This window comes from Schistosoma haematobium, chromosome 1, assembly GCF_000699445.3.
Source record: "Schistosoma haematobium chromosome 1, whole genome shotgun sequence".
NCBI lineage: Eukaryota > Metazoa > Platyhelminthes > Trematoda > Strigeidida > Schistosomatidae > Schistosoma > Schistosoma haematobium.
Window position 1 is genome coordinate 17,346,863 of NC_067196.1, and position 17,749 is coordinate 17,364,611.

General features: G+C 30.7%; 1 protein-coding gene across 1 annotated transcript in view; it reads left to right on the forward strand.

The window, feature by feature from the left end:
- Positions 1-17,749, forward strand: part of MS3_00003835 (uncharacterized protein) — a 68,658-nt gene that overhangs the window by 32,450 nt on the left and 18,459 nt on the right. Inside the window, exons 12-21 of the mRNA XM_051211695.1 lie at positions 435-908; positions 3,453-3,636; positions 4,480-4,789; positions 6,604-6,715; positions 7,155-7,285; positions 9,065-9,240; positions 10,629-11,034; positions 12,809-13,013; positions 14,070-14,649; positions 15,928-16,335. Coding sequence (XP_051073279.1) covers positions 435-908; positions 3,453-3,636; positions 4,480-4,789; positions 6,604-6,715; positions 7,155-7,285; positions 9,065-9,240; positions 10,629-11,034; positions 12,809-13,013; positions 14,070-14,649; positions 15,928-16,335 — 2,986 coding nt within the window. The remainder of the gene's footprint in view (positions 1-434; positions 909-3,452; positions 3,637-4,479; positions 4,790-6,603; positions 6,716-7,154; positions 7,286-9,064; positions 9,241-10,628; positions 11,035-12,808; positions 13,014-14,069; positions 14,650-15,927; positions 16,336-17,749) is intronic.

Below are 17,749 nucleotides of genomic sequence, written 5' to 3' on the forward strand. Positions count from 1 at the left end.
TTTGAAAAAATGGTTTGTTAATACTTTCATAGTTGAGTAATTTCAAAGTGATAAAGAACACATTCTGATAGCACTGTCAAATTGATTTAACTTTTGATTATTAGATTTTGATAGTGTTTGCTGCAACATATTGACTCACTTAACGTAAACAACTGGATGTGATTAAAAATCTCATATAAGATCTTATTAACATTTGTTATATTATGTTTCTTTCATCAAACATATTCGAAACCAGTGAATCTAAATTTTCTTCTAAGAATACACTAGTCTCTAATCTTTGACGAAGATGGGATCGGTTTCATTGACATTATAACTTTACAACGTTTGCATGAACAATACTTGATTCTTAATTACATCTAAGTTCCAAGCTTATATTATACATTAATTTATAATACATACTTCGTTTCTATATATATATTGTTTATTTATTTAAGGCGCATAATAGAGAAAACCAGTATAAATCAAGAATCGCTAGACTAGAAACAGTCCTTGAGTCACAAGAGCATGATGCTGAGCAATTAACCCATCAAATCTCTTTAACACATGCTAAAGAATCTCGTTTAGCCGAAGAAAGAGCCAATCTTCGGGTAGAATTACAAGAACAAAGAGATAAAATAGAAAAATTATATTCTGAAAAATCCTTAACACAATCTGAATTAGAACAAGCACGAGAATCTACAATGCGCGCCGAGACAGCTAGATCACGACTAGAAGCTGAATTGGGTGACTTGGCTCGAGAAAGGATGACACTTACAGAATCATTATCTGAGGCTCAGAGACAAAAGGCATCTTTAATGGAAGACGTATCAACATTCCGCAGAGATTCTGAACGTCAGGAAGCCTTAATCATGAGACTAACAAACGAAAAAGAAGCTATATCAAGACATAAAGCAGAATTACTTCTTCAGGTAAGATAAGTGACTATCGAACATTATATACTTTAATAGACAACATTTTGATGCTATTTAAAAATTGAAATTTGACATAGATGTAAACATGGTTTTTTCTAACCACTAGTAGAACAGATTTGATTAACTGAGAATAAAATTTTTATTTCGTACAATCGAAGAACTCTTTTGAAAGTCCTTGAAAAGGTGTGTTGTTATTTTCGTAATGAAATAACTGTTTGAATTACCTGACATCACGTTTATTACTCTGTTCATCACCCTATGTTGCTCCCAATTATATTTAAAGTAAATATCAAGATTAACGAATCGAGATAATATTGGCGCAAATCAAAGAAACCATTTGGGGAATTTGGTTGAATCTTTTGATAGCAGATAAAAATCTCAAAAATGGCGGTGTCATAAGTATTCGAAAAATATTTATACATCAATAAGCAGTACTAGTGCGTTAAACATGAGGGAATTTTATCACGATACGGCCGCTGTCATATTCGCTCCATCTGATGAACAGTGTACTTTCGTCAAACTACCATAAAGAACTTAATTGTTTGAACTATATTAATATACTGAAACACCGAAATTTAAATATAAGGTACATAATAAAGATCCCAATTATCAAAATTGTCATAAATTACCATGCATTATTTATTAAATATCGATTAGCTTCCATTAAGCAGAGATATGTTAGTGCATACATATCTAGAAATTGAGTAAACTAACTTGAATGAGTTGTGAGATGGTGGAGATGATTTGTAGCTCAGGTGGATGATTTTGATGGAGTTTTGTTCTCTGAGCTGGATGGTTGTTACAGTACAAAAAATCAAATGTAAGTATACTGATATCATTTTTTATCTACATTTTAATGACTGAAAATTACTATCAGCGGAACGGAGCTAATTGAAAGTTAAACTGTAAAATGTTTGACCAAATGGTTATTATATCATACCGTTTTAATAAATAATGTTTCTTCATACATCTGACCATTTTCCAAGTGTAAAAGTTCACTTAATGACAAACATACGATTATTTTGATATTCTGCACCAGCAAATAACAACATAATAGACAAAAATAACAGCGATTCACATGATGCATAAAAGATTGTTACTTGGGAGTATTATTGTAATGCAGTACAAATAAGCGAAAATAATTTTTATTTTAGTACAGTAATAATGTGGTGTGTGCTACTGATATCGACAGATATTAGTAGTATGTAGCATCAATCGAAAGTCAAATACCTGGAGGCAGAAGGTTAAGAATATCGAAGAAAAGAAAATGAGAACAGAGAATGATTGGTGTGAAAATGAAGAAACAATAAAGTCTTAGACGATTAACTGATATTTTCCAAATGAAGTATTCACAGTATAGTTTTCAGATTTTACCAAGATTTGGTTCTCCCCACTTGTGTTTTCGTTCACTACACTAATACATACAAATGTTAACCAATATATTTTAAAAAATGTTTATTCCGAATCTTTTACATATCAACACACTTATATTATGTATTCATATGATATTTTATATGTTGTAGTGTAAGAAAGTGTTTACTATCATGGTTAAATATTGTACATTCGGAATATTCCACATTTCAATGAGTTTTTCTGCTCAATTTTAACTTTATAAGTTTCATTAAAGTTTCTTTGATCAAAATATAAAATTATTAATTTTCATCAGTATGGAGTGGATCGTGGATGCGCACTGCTGTGGTGTCCCACAATAGGACGAAACGGCCCTCCAATGATCCCAGGTTTTCAATGGTGATCTAACATTAATCGGTTCATGATCTCAATATAAATTTTCATATCCAGACATTACATAGGTAAATAATGAAGGAAATATTGTCAAAATTAATGGACAATTCAAACATCTATCATATAAATCCAAAATATTCTTATAAATCAAGTTAATCTGTCCTTATCACTTACAATTCTATGTTAAAGCCTAAAGATATTTTTCTGATCATATATTTAAATAACTAGTATTAATAGTATTGACATTAGCTTAGTTGTAAAGAAATGAACAAATAAAAACCTATAAAGACCTAATGTAACTAAATTCACATTGATTCATTTTCGTCTTCCCATTAATGTTTAAGACTGTAATTGATCAGTTTCATATCATAATCAATTGCAGACCTAAACATTAATGGGATAACCTAAATAAACAACACAAAAGTGAATTAAAACTTCACAGCACTGCACAAACTAGTGGCTATTTGAACTCAGTAGCTAAGTAGATAACACGACGGCAGTTCCGGATTGAACATCAAATCTGAGATGCAGGTATATCCAGTTGACACGTCACAAGTAGGAAAAAACTCGTGTCCCAGATTCCACTGCTAGCCACCATTCATCTCTGCTTATAATAAATTTATATTGATTTTGAAATAGGAGAACCTCTTGCTCAATTACATAAAAATATTTCTCACCTATTTGTTACTAACTTTTCAAAAAGCCAGTTGCTTTTTTTTCTTATTCACTTGTTACACTTATTTGATTGTTATTATATTTCTTGACTGTTTTGTATTTCTAATCTTCATTAATTCCAAGTTATCAATTATTGAACGAGATAATCGACATCTTACAGAAATAATTAATACATTGAAATCAGAGAAAGAAAACTTAGAATCTAGTTTATTTGATATGCAACAAACAATTGAACAATTATATTATAAACAATCTCAATTAGAAAGAGATGTATCAGATTTAAAAAATCGTCGAGATGAATTACAAGGTATTAGAACGTTTATATCTTTTAAAAATTATATATTTTCTATTTTATAATTTTGTGTAAAATTTATGCTAAAGTAATTGAATACTACTGTAAAGAATCTTATTTGATACTAATCAATGTTTATTTTTCAAAGACCTTACATGAAAATCTTTGTTTCGATCATAGATTACAGCCTAGTCCGGTCTAGATGACTTGATTCAGATACTGTGATAGGTTGTGCTGGAGTCATATTTTAATGAATAAAACATTACAGGATCCATAAAAAACAGCTATCGTCATTTTTTTAGGTCCATAGTCTATTATATGCAGATCATTCATCGATTTAATCTATACTCACTATAAGCCTAAATAATTGTTAAATTTTATCTAATTGAAAGAGAAAAAGCTTCACATAAATGAAATGGTGGTTAGTTAATAAGTTATCATTAGTTTCTATCTTACGAAGTAATTTCTTCGAATAGGTAGATTAAATGAATGTCTATTATGATCTTAGATTGTTAATACTGCTTATACTCTTACTATCTTTACCACTACGGGATTTGAATCGACAACTGCATCTCTGTGCTAATGTGGTATGACGGCTCAAACTGATGTACGCACGTACGAAGTTCTACGTTGTTACTGACTGACTGACTATAAGAATATGTATAACACATAGTTCAACCCAATTTGAATTTCTTATTGCTTAACACTTAGTGATTGAGTAAACCTTCTTTTTTGTTAGTTTGATCTTATTTATTTGAATAGATTGTACTAATGTTTCTACCTTTCATTGACTGCCTGAATTCTTTTAATGATTGGTATGCTAATTATTTATCGAAATAAATTGTGTTTTTATTTTAGCTGAACTATGTCGTGCTCATAGTAATTTTCAAATTGAACTAGAAAAATCTGAACGTAATAGTAAAAAAGTAGGTGATCAACTGACAAATGAATTAGAAGATTTACGTATAGCATTAATAAATGCTGAAAAACGTGCTGAAGAAGCTGAAAAGGCATGTTTACAAGCTGTGGAAAGAGCAGATCAAGCTGTAAATCTTATTGATAAACAACAGCATGTGGATGTGGAACAATTAGTTAATAGAGAATATGAATTACGTAGTTCTGCTGAAGAAATGAATAGACTTACTAAAGAATTATTAACTGCTCAAAGGTAAGCATTGTTATATTGTAATGATGAGCATGCTACATGAGATTCATAGCATTGGTCTGTGAAGTAAGTGCAGACTACCTGTTAGGATCTGTGTGATTATCGTAACCAATGGTTGGAGACTAGCTGACACAACTGAAAATCGTTTGCAATGGGGCAGATGCATTCATTCTTTGTCTTCCCCCAAATGTTGAGCTTCTAAATTTCTCATAACGTCTTTTGTTTTTATTTCACTAATTTATATTTTCTTCTCGAATCTTATGATTTTCCCGAATTTTTCTACTACCACTGATACTATTACTACCTCCATTATTCTAAAATTTGACCTACTGATTTCACCTCTCTGTCCTTACGGTGTGTGACAACTTGAACTGATTTACATGTGTACCAGGTCCTACGTTGCGACTGACTGACTACATAAGATTGGTCCTCATAAAATGACTTTACGAGAAAAGGGAGAAACATTGTTCTCCTTTTGATAAACAGTTGATTTGCTTATCATACATTATAGATATAACGAAGTATTGTTTTTTGGAATTGACTTTAATTAGATATGTTCCTATGATCTACTCTAGTTATGTACAATACAGAATCAACAATCCTTTTTCAGCTGATTTTGGTGGAATTTCGTTCTCCGAGCTGGATGGTTTGTTCATGGAGCTTTCATCGTTATTCTGAGCGAAATCATCAATACAAATATCAGGTAGAAGTTGAGTGTTCGAATTTCTCCACATATAGCTCACAGCTTGTCCTGTAGACCTCGATCTCGATTGGTTATTGTTGACCTTTAACCTGTCACTGTTTACTTCTTTATTTTGGTTGTATCTCCCATTGATTTGATTTTTCGTCCTACATTTGTCCATAATTTTTCTGATTGGTTGGTAAATTGGATCAATTTCAATGTGTTTGTTGATTGCTGAGTAACCTGAGTGCCAGGCTTCTAAAAATTCTCTGATGTTCTTATAATTGCTTCTGCCCAAGATCTCAACATTTTTCCAGTTGATTATGTGTCCACAGTTGTCCACATGCATTGATATATCCTCGCTTATATCATTTTATGTGGAAAATTGTGGATGATCCTAACCAACTGCAAGCCTTATGTAACTAAGGTTCGTTCATGTCAGTTTGTACTAGTATTATGTATTTAGGATCTTCAAATAGCACATGATTCTTCAAACAAGGTAATCTTTCAGCTAAGAAATTTAGTACCAAGTTCCAGTAAACGCACTATCTAAATGTAGAGCATTTTACCGATTGCATCTAGTCATCCAAGATTAAACACATTGTACATAGTACATAATAAACTTAAATGTATAAAAATTGTGAGTATGTTACTTGGTAGCTTGAAAACTTCGACTTCAGTCAGTGGGTCTCAGGTAAAAAGCTTGCTTAGGCCAACTACGCTTTAACAACCTTACAGTATAATTAGATCTTTCACAAACAGTATAATTAAAAGTTAAGTACACAAAAATTCAAAGCAATAGGTCGAACAAATAGGAAACAATTGGTGTGTAACAGACCTATCTTCTTACTATTGATCTTGTCACTACATAAATTGACCAACAATGTTTAAGATATCGAGATTTCAATTAGTACGCTGTACACTACCACAATTTTATTTATTCTAATATCTGAAAATCAGTAATGTAAGAATAATCATGTTATTTAAATATTGCAATGCTTTAGAATACAATTGAATCTGATGAAGTAGAACATATGTTTAGTTAATAACTTCATTTTTTGATGAAGTCGTCTGTGGTCAATTTTTTTATAACTTTGAATTAACCTATCTTAAACATTTCCTCATTTATTATAAGGGAAAGAGATGAAGCTCGTTTACTTGGAGAACGAGAACGCCAACGTGAACTATCCAGAGCAACAGAAGAAAAAGTTGGCCTTCAAGAGAAAGTTAATGCTTTACAAGAAACTGTACGTTATTCTGTGAACGTGCATATAATTGATCGTGGAATTTTTCATTGTATTTATTTAGCCTACTTTGAACAAAAACATAATTTTTAACTGAATATCTGAACAAAATAATATGAAACAGGATGCGGTATAGACATGATATTACTTTCCATCTGACACCGTTATACGATGTGTAAATTATGAAGATTTAGCTGCTGTCAGTATTCTTTCGATAATTAGCTTTCCATAAATTACTGATGTATTTGAAAACTAATTTTTACAATAATTAAAATTCTGATTTATATATTTATGCTGTACCACAGAAGCGAACAGTAAATACCTTCCCAATAGTACACCTGGTTAACACGGAATACTATATTAAAAAAAACATGTATCCAAGGTTCCCTGGTTTTTGATCTCACCCTAACTGAGATAATCGTTTTTTTTTAATTCTTAACAGATTACTGAATTACAGATCACACTAGAGAGAACACAGAAGGATGCAAGTGTTCGAGAAGATCGCGAGACGTCGGCATTGAGAAAAGCTACTGAAGAGGTTAAGAGCTTTAGAAACCAATTGCAAGAAGCATGGTTAGTTTTTTCATTTCACATTATTTTATCTCACTTTTGTATTACTTAAACATCAAGTTGTTCCCTTAAATTTTACTGAGACTTGTAATACGTATCAGTAACTAAAAATCTCTACTCAAATGTTAACACATAAAGAAAAAAATTCGCTTAAGTAAATCAGGTTGATAGATATATTATTTTACTGGAGATTAAGGTCTTGTGTCGAAGTAAAGTTGCTAAACGTCTGGAAACTTTCACAAAATGAAATACACTGAACTTTTGACCCATATTTTTCTTTCCTTTCGTCAAAATAAATGCCATCAAAGTAAAGTTTGTCTACAAGTACTACTTAATTTAAAGTTTTCTACAGTCACTTCAATATTATCAGTAAACACTTTAGCGTATATTCATTTTTATTTAAATAAATGATCTATTAAAGTATCGTCTACTCTTCCTTATATACAACTGTCTATAAACACATATGAGCAGGTAAAAAAGTGGTATATTCTGAATTTGTCAATCCGGTTATAAAATTTATGTGTTAGCATGGCTTTATCTTCACCAAAAACAATAAGCTTGACTAATCATAGTTACTTGACACTCCTATGTGTGATTGTTCAATGTTAAATCTTTTGTTTCTGAACAGAACGTTTTTATAAAGTTACCTTATCTTTACAAACTTTTATAATTTTCTACTCGTACCCGTTAAATACTTATGTACAATATTGTGAGCATCACGTCAAATGATACGAAGTTTCTAACCAAAATACAAGTTATCGTTGATATTCCAGTCAATCCATTGAGTATTTTTTTTGTTTAGATCATAATGTTAATTAATTTGTGATCGCTCTTTTTTATTCTGTGATCAAAAAGATCAGATTTGTATAGTTATGGAAAGCACTGTTGTTGTTTTTTTCATTACTGAACTTGATTATTTTATAATAGCTTCATTAAAAAGCAACATTTGTGTAAGCACATTTAGTTTATGGAATTTATGAATATTTTAAAAGGTTTTGTGTAAACAATATGAAATGAGTTTGATTCATAATTTATTGTTCTAGCTTCAGAAAAGGTTTTTAAAGGTAATTAGTTGCTTGAAAACGATCTTTACTCATTTCTAATTTATTTTGATTGCTTCCCTGTGTCTTTTTAAATGTTTATTTATGTCTTAGTTTATAATTCCTAGTATTTTTCAAACAGGATTGAAATTTAGAAACTCATTGTTTGTTAAGAACTTTCGTCACGAACTAAAATCAACCGGGAAACCGTTAAAAAACCCGGCTTAAAACTATTTATCAATGTATAATCATAACCCTATACAAGGTCAAAATCAAGATCTTTAGGTTTTTAAGGCCAGTTGAAATTCACTGCTTTATATTTTCAAATTTAGTCAGGTTGTCAGTTTGTGAGTGCACATACCATAACAAAGCACCTATGTAGCGCTTCTCAGTTGTCAACACTTCTTTGAACAGTCAGTATGGTTAGTAAATATATCTTTAAACCGAACCAATCTGCTTTATCTAACTAACTAGATTCACTTATTTTTCTTCTTCATTATGTACTTGGACCATGATTCGTTAATGAAATTTATTTTTTTAAGAAACTGAAATGAAACAATATCTTAGATGCTATTCAAAGAACTACATAGAAGTGGCATTCATGTCGCTCATTCAAAATATACTAAATAACAATTTACAATCAATATAGAGTTATAAAAATGAACTGTTCTGTTCCATTTAATAATTTATGCCTATTTATAATATGCTGTATTTTAAGATTAATCGTTTTATTTGTGAATAGTTCTGAACATGAAAGAGAAAACCGGGAATTACGAATGCGTATACACAGTCTTGAAAGTCAAAAAGATCAGTGGAGAAAAGAAGTAAGTGAACTTCAAATAAAAATTCGTTTGGCTGAAGAGGTTCGAGATACTAATCATACAGAATTAGTAGATAGTACATACCGTATTCGTGCTTGTAAGTATATAATAATCCATTTTAATATACAATGATTTATTTGATATTACATGATAATAACTTTAAGTTATTTGCTTCGAAATTGCTTTTTTTTAATTTTAAAATGATTTTGGTGACACTTTTTTCCAATAAGTTAACTATTTTAAATATATTAAAATATACTGATTGTGACATAAAAATGCGAAAGATTGGTCCAGTGAAGAGTTCCTTCTTCGGTGAATTCATTTCCAAAGTTTTAAAGTTGAAAATGTATACTTTATTTCCAAAACGATATGTAATAATTCTGCAATCTCCACAAATCCGGCAATATTAATAATATTTATGTATTCACTAGTCACTAGCCTCAGGATATAACTCCTCGATTGTTAGTGAGAAGCCGTAGCCAGTGAAGTTAAATTCGTGTCGGGTGTGAGGTAGTTTTCTACCGCAGGAAATGAATAACGGTTACTCAATACCATGATTTGATTGAAGCTAGAATGCCACCTCAGTGATGTAGAGATTAAGCGTCCATGCACGACACTGAAGGTTCTAAGTTCGATTTCCGAGTGTGAGATCATGAGTGATCACTGCTTAGGAGTCCTATACTAAGGTGAAACAGCCAGTTAGTCCTCCCATGTTTTCGATGGTGATCTAGTCAACGTCATTTCGTAATTTATTCTGTAAAAATTCTAAAATCTCCACAGATCCTCTATACTAATAATGATTCTTGCTAATGATAATTATAATTTTCCAAACATAGTAGCAGATAAGGGGTAAAATAAACAAGAGAAAAAAATGTTATTTTTATCAAGTGACTAAAAATGTGAGTGTTAAAAGCCTGTATATTCATCAAGAGAATATGTAAAGATTAATAATTGTGAAAAAAGATTGCGTAACATAGTAAGATAAAGTTTTGAAGTTGAGATGAAATGTAATCATCAGAAAGAGCATGGAAACAGAAATAATCTGGTTGGGAGTAAAAGGTCAGTTAAGTAGATACAAGGTATTTTAATGTAGAAAGTATTATCTATAGAATATTGTTTGACGTTTTTCTTGTTAAACGACTGATATCAAAGTGCTACGAAAATTAAACATAAAACTTATTATTTGACTATATCAAATATAAAGAGTTACTAAGAGATTAAAAAAGAAATTTGGAAATTTCTCTTATGTTACCTGACTTCGATTATCTGTACTTTTATTTACAATACTTTTACAAATAAAGTGAAATGAATCACATTTTAGTAGTATGAGTTAAACGATCATGAAGATTGCTTTATAGATATTAACTTTAAACATAAGAGACTTATCTCTTTGCAAACATTTTTACAGTAGTAATTCAAAATGCCAATTCCATTTCTGTTTACTTAATTAATATGCTAATTAATATTTTCTTCTGTTTTTATCAGTGGAAGAAATAAATGATTCTTCAAGAAGAGAATGCAGTGAACTAAGTCAAAAACTTGGTGAATTGGAACGTGAGAAAAATGCTATAAATCGTTCTAATGAAGAATTAAGAAAACAATTGAAATGTATTGAATTAGAACGTGTCGATTTAGTTCGTATGACTAATTCACTAAAATCTAAACTACAAGGCACTGAAATGGATCGAACAAGTTCAGAGAAACGTGTAGCTGACCTACAAGTTGGTTTGAAAGAAGCTACAAGTTTAGCAAATGAAAGTAAACGTGAAATTGTGGAATTACGCGGTAAATTACAAAGAGTTGAATCCGAAAATGTGAAATTAACTGAAGAAATCGAAGAGTTGAAAGCTCGATTAAGAGAAAGCGTGAATCAAGAAGAAAGTTTAAAACGGTTTGTTGTTTTGTTTTTAAGCATAAATGTGACTGATTCATTCATCAATATTCAATTTAGAGCAAAATGATGCATAATAAGATTAACTAACAAACTTAATTGCATAAAATCAAAGCTTTTCTTCTTGTTTTAACCAATTAAGGAAGTATGCTTCAAATATTTTCATTTGAAAATTTTATTTAGCACTAGATGAGTAAACAATATACTTAAAAACACATTGTGGGTACACCAAGGTGAGTTTATTTATCGCATTTCGAAGGACCACACTTCATAGTTCAGCAATTCACAGAGAAGAAAAATAAGTAGTGTTATCAATGTAAATGTACCATCGGAAACTGTACACTGAATCACATCAAATTTGAAAAATGTTATCAGACTGCTCCAACTACAAACAGCGGAAGTCATAGTGCCTACTTTTTAATAAACGTAGCTCTATTATCGATTATCTCTGCTATTAACTAATATATGTTATCTAATGCAATAACTAAACATTAAGTTTTTAAATCTGAATGAAATCAGTGGAAATCAAACTAAGCTTCTGGTCGAAAAATCATTTTCTTCATATGCAAATATTATCTAAACAGTTTAAAAGCATCTTCATGTACTATAGATATACTACCAAAACACAAGACTTATATCTCTAAATTGTTATCTTATTAAATTTAACATTAACTAAGAGATGTACGAAACTTTAGGGGTTCTTCTACATGCATACCTGGTTGAATTGCGAAGAGGGAGAGAGAGTGGTAGTAGTTAAGCTGATTTTTATTTTCTGTTTCTACTTATATTTACTTAATTATCGATTAATAGTTAATATTATGCATACAACAGTATACTGCGTCTCATCACGTAGTTACATGTGACCACAAATTAGTATAATTCAGAGATCGAAAGCAAAAATAGTGTTCAGCCCAGTTTGTTAAAAGATACTTCATCTAGCTGTCTGAATTATATTAAGTGAAGAAAATTTTCTAGAAATCTCTATTATGTAAGGCAAAGTAAACAATATAGATTTTACCACTAAAATATGATTTTTATAGATACATCTTGGTAATATGAGTTATTTATTAAACCCATCCAACAATTATTTTTGTTCGCTTCTTCTCGTGACAGTTCGTGACAGTTTACTTTTGTTTAAATAATTTGACTTAAAACATTATAAACTCACAAGGTTATAAAATGTCAGTCCGTTTATCCAGATTATTCTAGAAATCGTCACCGTTGCTCAATTTTGAGCATTCTGTAAATTAATTAGTATAAAATAACATATTTCAATGGTCTAAATTAAAATTTTAGTAAATGAACGAATAAATCTAACATCACGTTCTGTAATTTAGTGTTTAAAAGATTTTGTTCCCATTTGTAAATCAAAAGTTCAAATCCTACTAGATCTAATTCGGTTTAGGCAAACGAATAGTATTGTGATGTGTACTACTTATGTAGACAGACATAAGTAGTATGTATCAGGAATTCGTAGTAGAATGTTTACCGGCAGATGAGTGAAATAAAGAGAAGACTAAGGAAAACGAAGAGCAATCGGAATAATAATATTGAAAGAATAAAGTATGTAAAGGATAATTGAAGGAAGATATTTTCAAATGTGTTCAATGTATTATTTACGTCAATTTCTGTTTCATGATGATAAAAATAATTAATAAAATCACAATGATAAGTGATTATATTATTTGATCCTATTTTACGCAAATAAAAGATATACTCGCGAATCATATCAATAAGCTTTTTGGAACTACTTTTATTTTCTTTCATATAACAGTGAGAAAGTTTCACTAAAACAAAAATTAATGGAAATTGAATCAGCGAAATCGACATTGCAATCTGAATTAACTGATTTAAATCATCAAATGTCTGAACTAGAAGAAATACTTCGTTCAAGAGAAAGAACAGCAAATCAAGCTGCAGAAGATTGGCAAAAAGATTATCAACGTTTAGTTGAATCAAGGAAGAGTTTACAGTCGAAAGTATATCATGGTTAAATTTGATATTTCTATGGTTAATTTATTAATTAGATAAATTAAAATAAATAGGATTAAGATACGGTTGATCAACATGAAATCTTCATGGATGGTTTCGGATTTTTTAGTAGTTACTAGTAATGTTTATTTTTTTAAATTGAGGAACGTATAGTGGTTGTTTAATTTTAGTCTAGATCGTTCACCATTGTAAAACAAGATAACAACAAATATATATAACATATAAAATGTGGCTAGCATTGGAATTCAGAATGCGCATTCCACTCTATTTGGGACTCGTCAGTTGGGCGTACTTGCATCACAAAGTTATTCGCTCCAGGATTAAAATTTAATACTTTTAGCTCTAAACACCAACGTGTTATCTATTACCAGCCACTTTTCACTTATCGGATATAAACTTGTGAAATAATCACTATATCAAGGCGATTCCTACAGGATACACATCCTAACTAAGACTGATCAGCATGCAGTCAAAATATCAACAACAGGATAATCAAAAACACTACAAATTTATATAGTTTAATTAAATTCTCATAGTAAATAACACCAACTGTTTTTTCCAGGGAATGGAATAAAACCTCTTGTATAATTCATTTGATATTCTACTCTATTTATTGATAAAAACTCTAATCGGTTAATTCATCGGTTAGCTATTCTATAAAATAATAAATACAAAATTCAGTAAGACGGTATCTCGGAGACTTTTATATATTTGAAGACAAATTTTATCACAAAGTGACACCATCAAATGGACCCTTTAAAAACTCATTGATTTTCCAGATGACGATAGTCATACATTAAGTCAGTTATCCTACGTTGCATCCAACAGAGTTCTTAAGGATATTGGTCTTATAAATAAAGGTAGAACTAAGCTTCTTAAACGGAAACCCATAAAAGTTACATAAATTCACGTCACATAAGAAGAACTGATCATTTACTAACTTAGTATAGCCTACCAAGTTTATGTACACTGCATGTATTTAAAATCTTATGCGATAATATGTAAATTTTAGGTTGATTTTATTGTACTCGTTACTATTTCAGTTGGACAATTCAAATATAGTCATCAGTGAACTTCGAACATTATTAGCTGAATCACAAACTTGTATCAAAGGATTAGAATCAGAATTGAATGAAACATTGACTACACGTCAAGAAGCTGAGGCACGTTTATCAGCAATACATAGTATATTAAGACGTTTAATTGGTTTCCGTCAATCTCAATATACTACTCAATTACAAAATGTGAATAAGCAACAACAAAGACAACAATTGAATGATAATTTCGACTCTAGTTTAGCTGAACACATAGATGAACTGGACAAATCACATGATGTTAATTCACAATGGGATTATGATGGTTATATGAAGAATACTTCTGGAATAGATTCATTTGAACAGCAAATCGATGGTTTTAATGATTCAGATTCTAAAAAATTAAAAATGATGGCTGAAAAAGTATTAAGTAGTCAACAAGACATAAAACCTGAAGTATTGTATACATTTAGAAGTGAACAATTCCCAAAACCACGTGTCCGTGGTCGACGCCGATATGAAGCTTATACTAATTCCGATCCAGAATACACCCGACAAAGACGCGCTAAATCGGCTTCACCAACAAGAGGTATGCTTCATTGAAAATAAATTTACTTACTTAACAGTCCAAAACTTAATTATTGGCTTAGGAGTTTATGACTGCCCTGAAGTCTTAAATATTAAGTATTGAACACATGCAACTTTAATAAGTCTCATTTGGTAACTACATTACAATCATTTTCATAAATTAAACAAACTTTTGAAAACTACCCTTTAAGCAACACAATTATATAACCAACAAAACAAGTATAGATTAGATGCACTGTGACATAACGATAAGAAGTGTGACAGAATGCTTTAAGTCTCAGATAATTTGTCAGTCAGCATAATTTAATCTCTTTACATTCACAATTGTCTAAATTTAGAACAATTCATTTTTATGTATAATCTGTGACGTATTTTATATGTAGCTGTTTTATTGATAGAATTGTCAGATTTTTACGAAGTCTTTTCTGTTCTGACATAATTATAGTTAAGGTTTGTGGACTATCGTTACCTTAACCAGTCAAAGAATATATTCTGTGGATCGTTTGATACGATTAGCTGGGAGTCCTTGACCAACTATTTGCGTTGGCTGATACTTATCGGCAGAGGTAGCCTTCAATCATGGAGAAACTGAAGTTTCTTCATATATTCAGACTCGTGTAATTTAGTGACACTAATAGTAAGATATCCTAGTTGCACATCCCCCCGAAATGAATGAGTTTTCTTTATGATTCCCCAATGAGTTGTAATCAATATTATATACCCTGATCCTAAATGCTGATCAAATTCAGCAGATCAGGCGGCTACTAAGTTATCTGAGTCAACATCATATTGCAAGTTACTTTCAGTTGTTTGTGATCCAACTGATATATCATTCAAGGTATGGATCATATAGATTAGGATATATTGCTTTACATGAAAACAAAGTCTGTAAATAGATGTAGTAAAATCACATAACCATTAAAAAGCTGAAACGCTTAACAGATAGAGAAGTCTCATTTCTTAAAAGTAATTTATTTTATATTAATTTAACAAAGTAATCTTATTCGAAATCAGATTACAGTCGATAAAAGTTAAGATAGAGGGAAATTTTATTATTTTGTCCAATTATCTCACAATATCCTTGTTTACAAATAATGCCTTTGATATATATATTCAAATAGGAAGAAACGTAACTTTCTCATTTGTCTACTGGTTGACACACGCTGTTGTGGTAAAATAACTTTATTTACTGGGATATTCTAAAGTGAAGAGAAACTATCTATATTTTGATTTGTACTAACTGCTTAATAAAACATGGGTCATGTGTCTTCCGTTACAGTAAACAGGTACGACGGATTCGCCCTACGATCAACATCTACTGAAAGAGCTGATCAACAGAGATTAATTGATAGTACATTTTATTCAGGTGATGAAAATGGATTATTATTCCATCCTGATTATCTAACACATTTATCTGATTGGTCTTACAAATGGTTAGATACTATACGTTATCATATGAACAGTTATAGAACACATGCTTTGCCAGGCTCCAATTTAGATCCAGGTGCTGTACGTTTAGCATTAAGACGATTTTTACGTCATCTTGTAAAAATTGAACGTGAACGAGATGATTTTGATATAAAAGCAAAATTGAATGAAGAAAAAGTTGTAGAATACAGTCGACAATTAAATGAACGTGAAGAACAACTGAATGAAATGAAAACAAATGTTAATGATATGGAAAAAGGTATGTTTAAATAAAATACCAAATTAGTCGCTGATTTAATTAGACAAATTTCACATAAGTTGTAGAGGTTAATTTTCCTATATCTGACTCCAATAAATAATATCCCGTTAACTGAGTATTTATGAAGGTCAAATCTCCTTGTAGTATCATGAATTTACTCGAGATTGTTCAAAATCCAGAATACCAGTTGTAGAGGTAGTATATATTGTTAATGATTAATAAAAATTCTCAAGCAACGCAGGTAGCAATCACACAGGAAAGCGAGTGTGAGAGTGCAGAGAGCAAAGTGAAACAAACCGGAGAAGGCATGTGAGCCTGTAGTCAGATAAAAATGAGTTACAGCCATGTGATAAGATAAGAAATGCACATACACACGCTTACATAAAAACAGTCAAGATTGATAAGCGAATAATTAACAAGGTCAAAATATGATTCAAGGAAAATGAATAAATTAGTCTGACCGAAAGCTAGAATAAGCTATGTGGGCTTGACGTAGCAACCGACACTACAAAGTAAACTAAAAACTATTTTTCTTAGATTATTACTTCCTGGTATAAAATTTAATTGTTGAAATCGGGTTTAACTAAGAACTAATATTCACATATATAATTTTATAGATTTTCAAATCAGATAATAACTACATTCCCTTTCTCTTATCTTAACCAATCCAATTAAATTTATGTTACCAGCTAGATACATTATTTCTTGTAAAAATCTGGTGTTGATCTATAGCACGTGAATAAAACAATTGATTGAGATCTTAAACCGATTGATGTTGGACCGCCATTGAAAACCTAGAATCGCACTACTGGGGAGTCCCACAATAGGACGAAACGGCCGTCCAGTGCTTCCAGGTTTTCGATGGTGGTCTAACATCAATCGATTCAAGATCTCAATCAATAACTTAATAATCTCCACAACCCTATACTGATAATTACCATGTGCTCACTAGTGACTAACCTCGTGAGAGACGTTTTTTTAATAATAATCACCAGAAAGCAGTATCTTCATCCTTGATGAAAACTGACGCCATAATTTGAATTTACTTGATTTCCGTTAGTTTCAGTTAAATACCTTAATCTACAGTGCATTGACGTGTCAATCCTATCACCACACATTTGATTGCCAGTAAACATTCGGACTTTATATTAGTTAGTATCTGACTGTAATTTTATTCACGTCTAATGTTACTTCATCACACATGCATTATTAGTACACGTTAATTTTTCCACCTCTGAATTTTCTTACATTTTTGTTTTGACGCTCTCTAATAATTGATTGATGATTGAGTAATAAATGGCATTATATTTTTTTAGTCCTTTGGTCCTGATTGAATCATATCGATCAAATTAAAATGTGGTTACTAGCCCAAATGGCTCGATATCACGTGCACAATATTGAGGTGTTAGGTGGT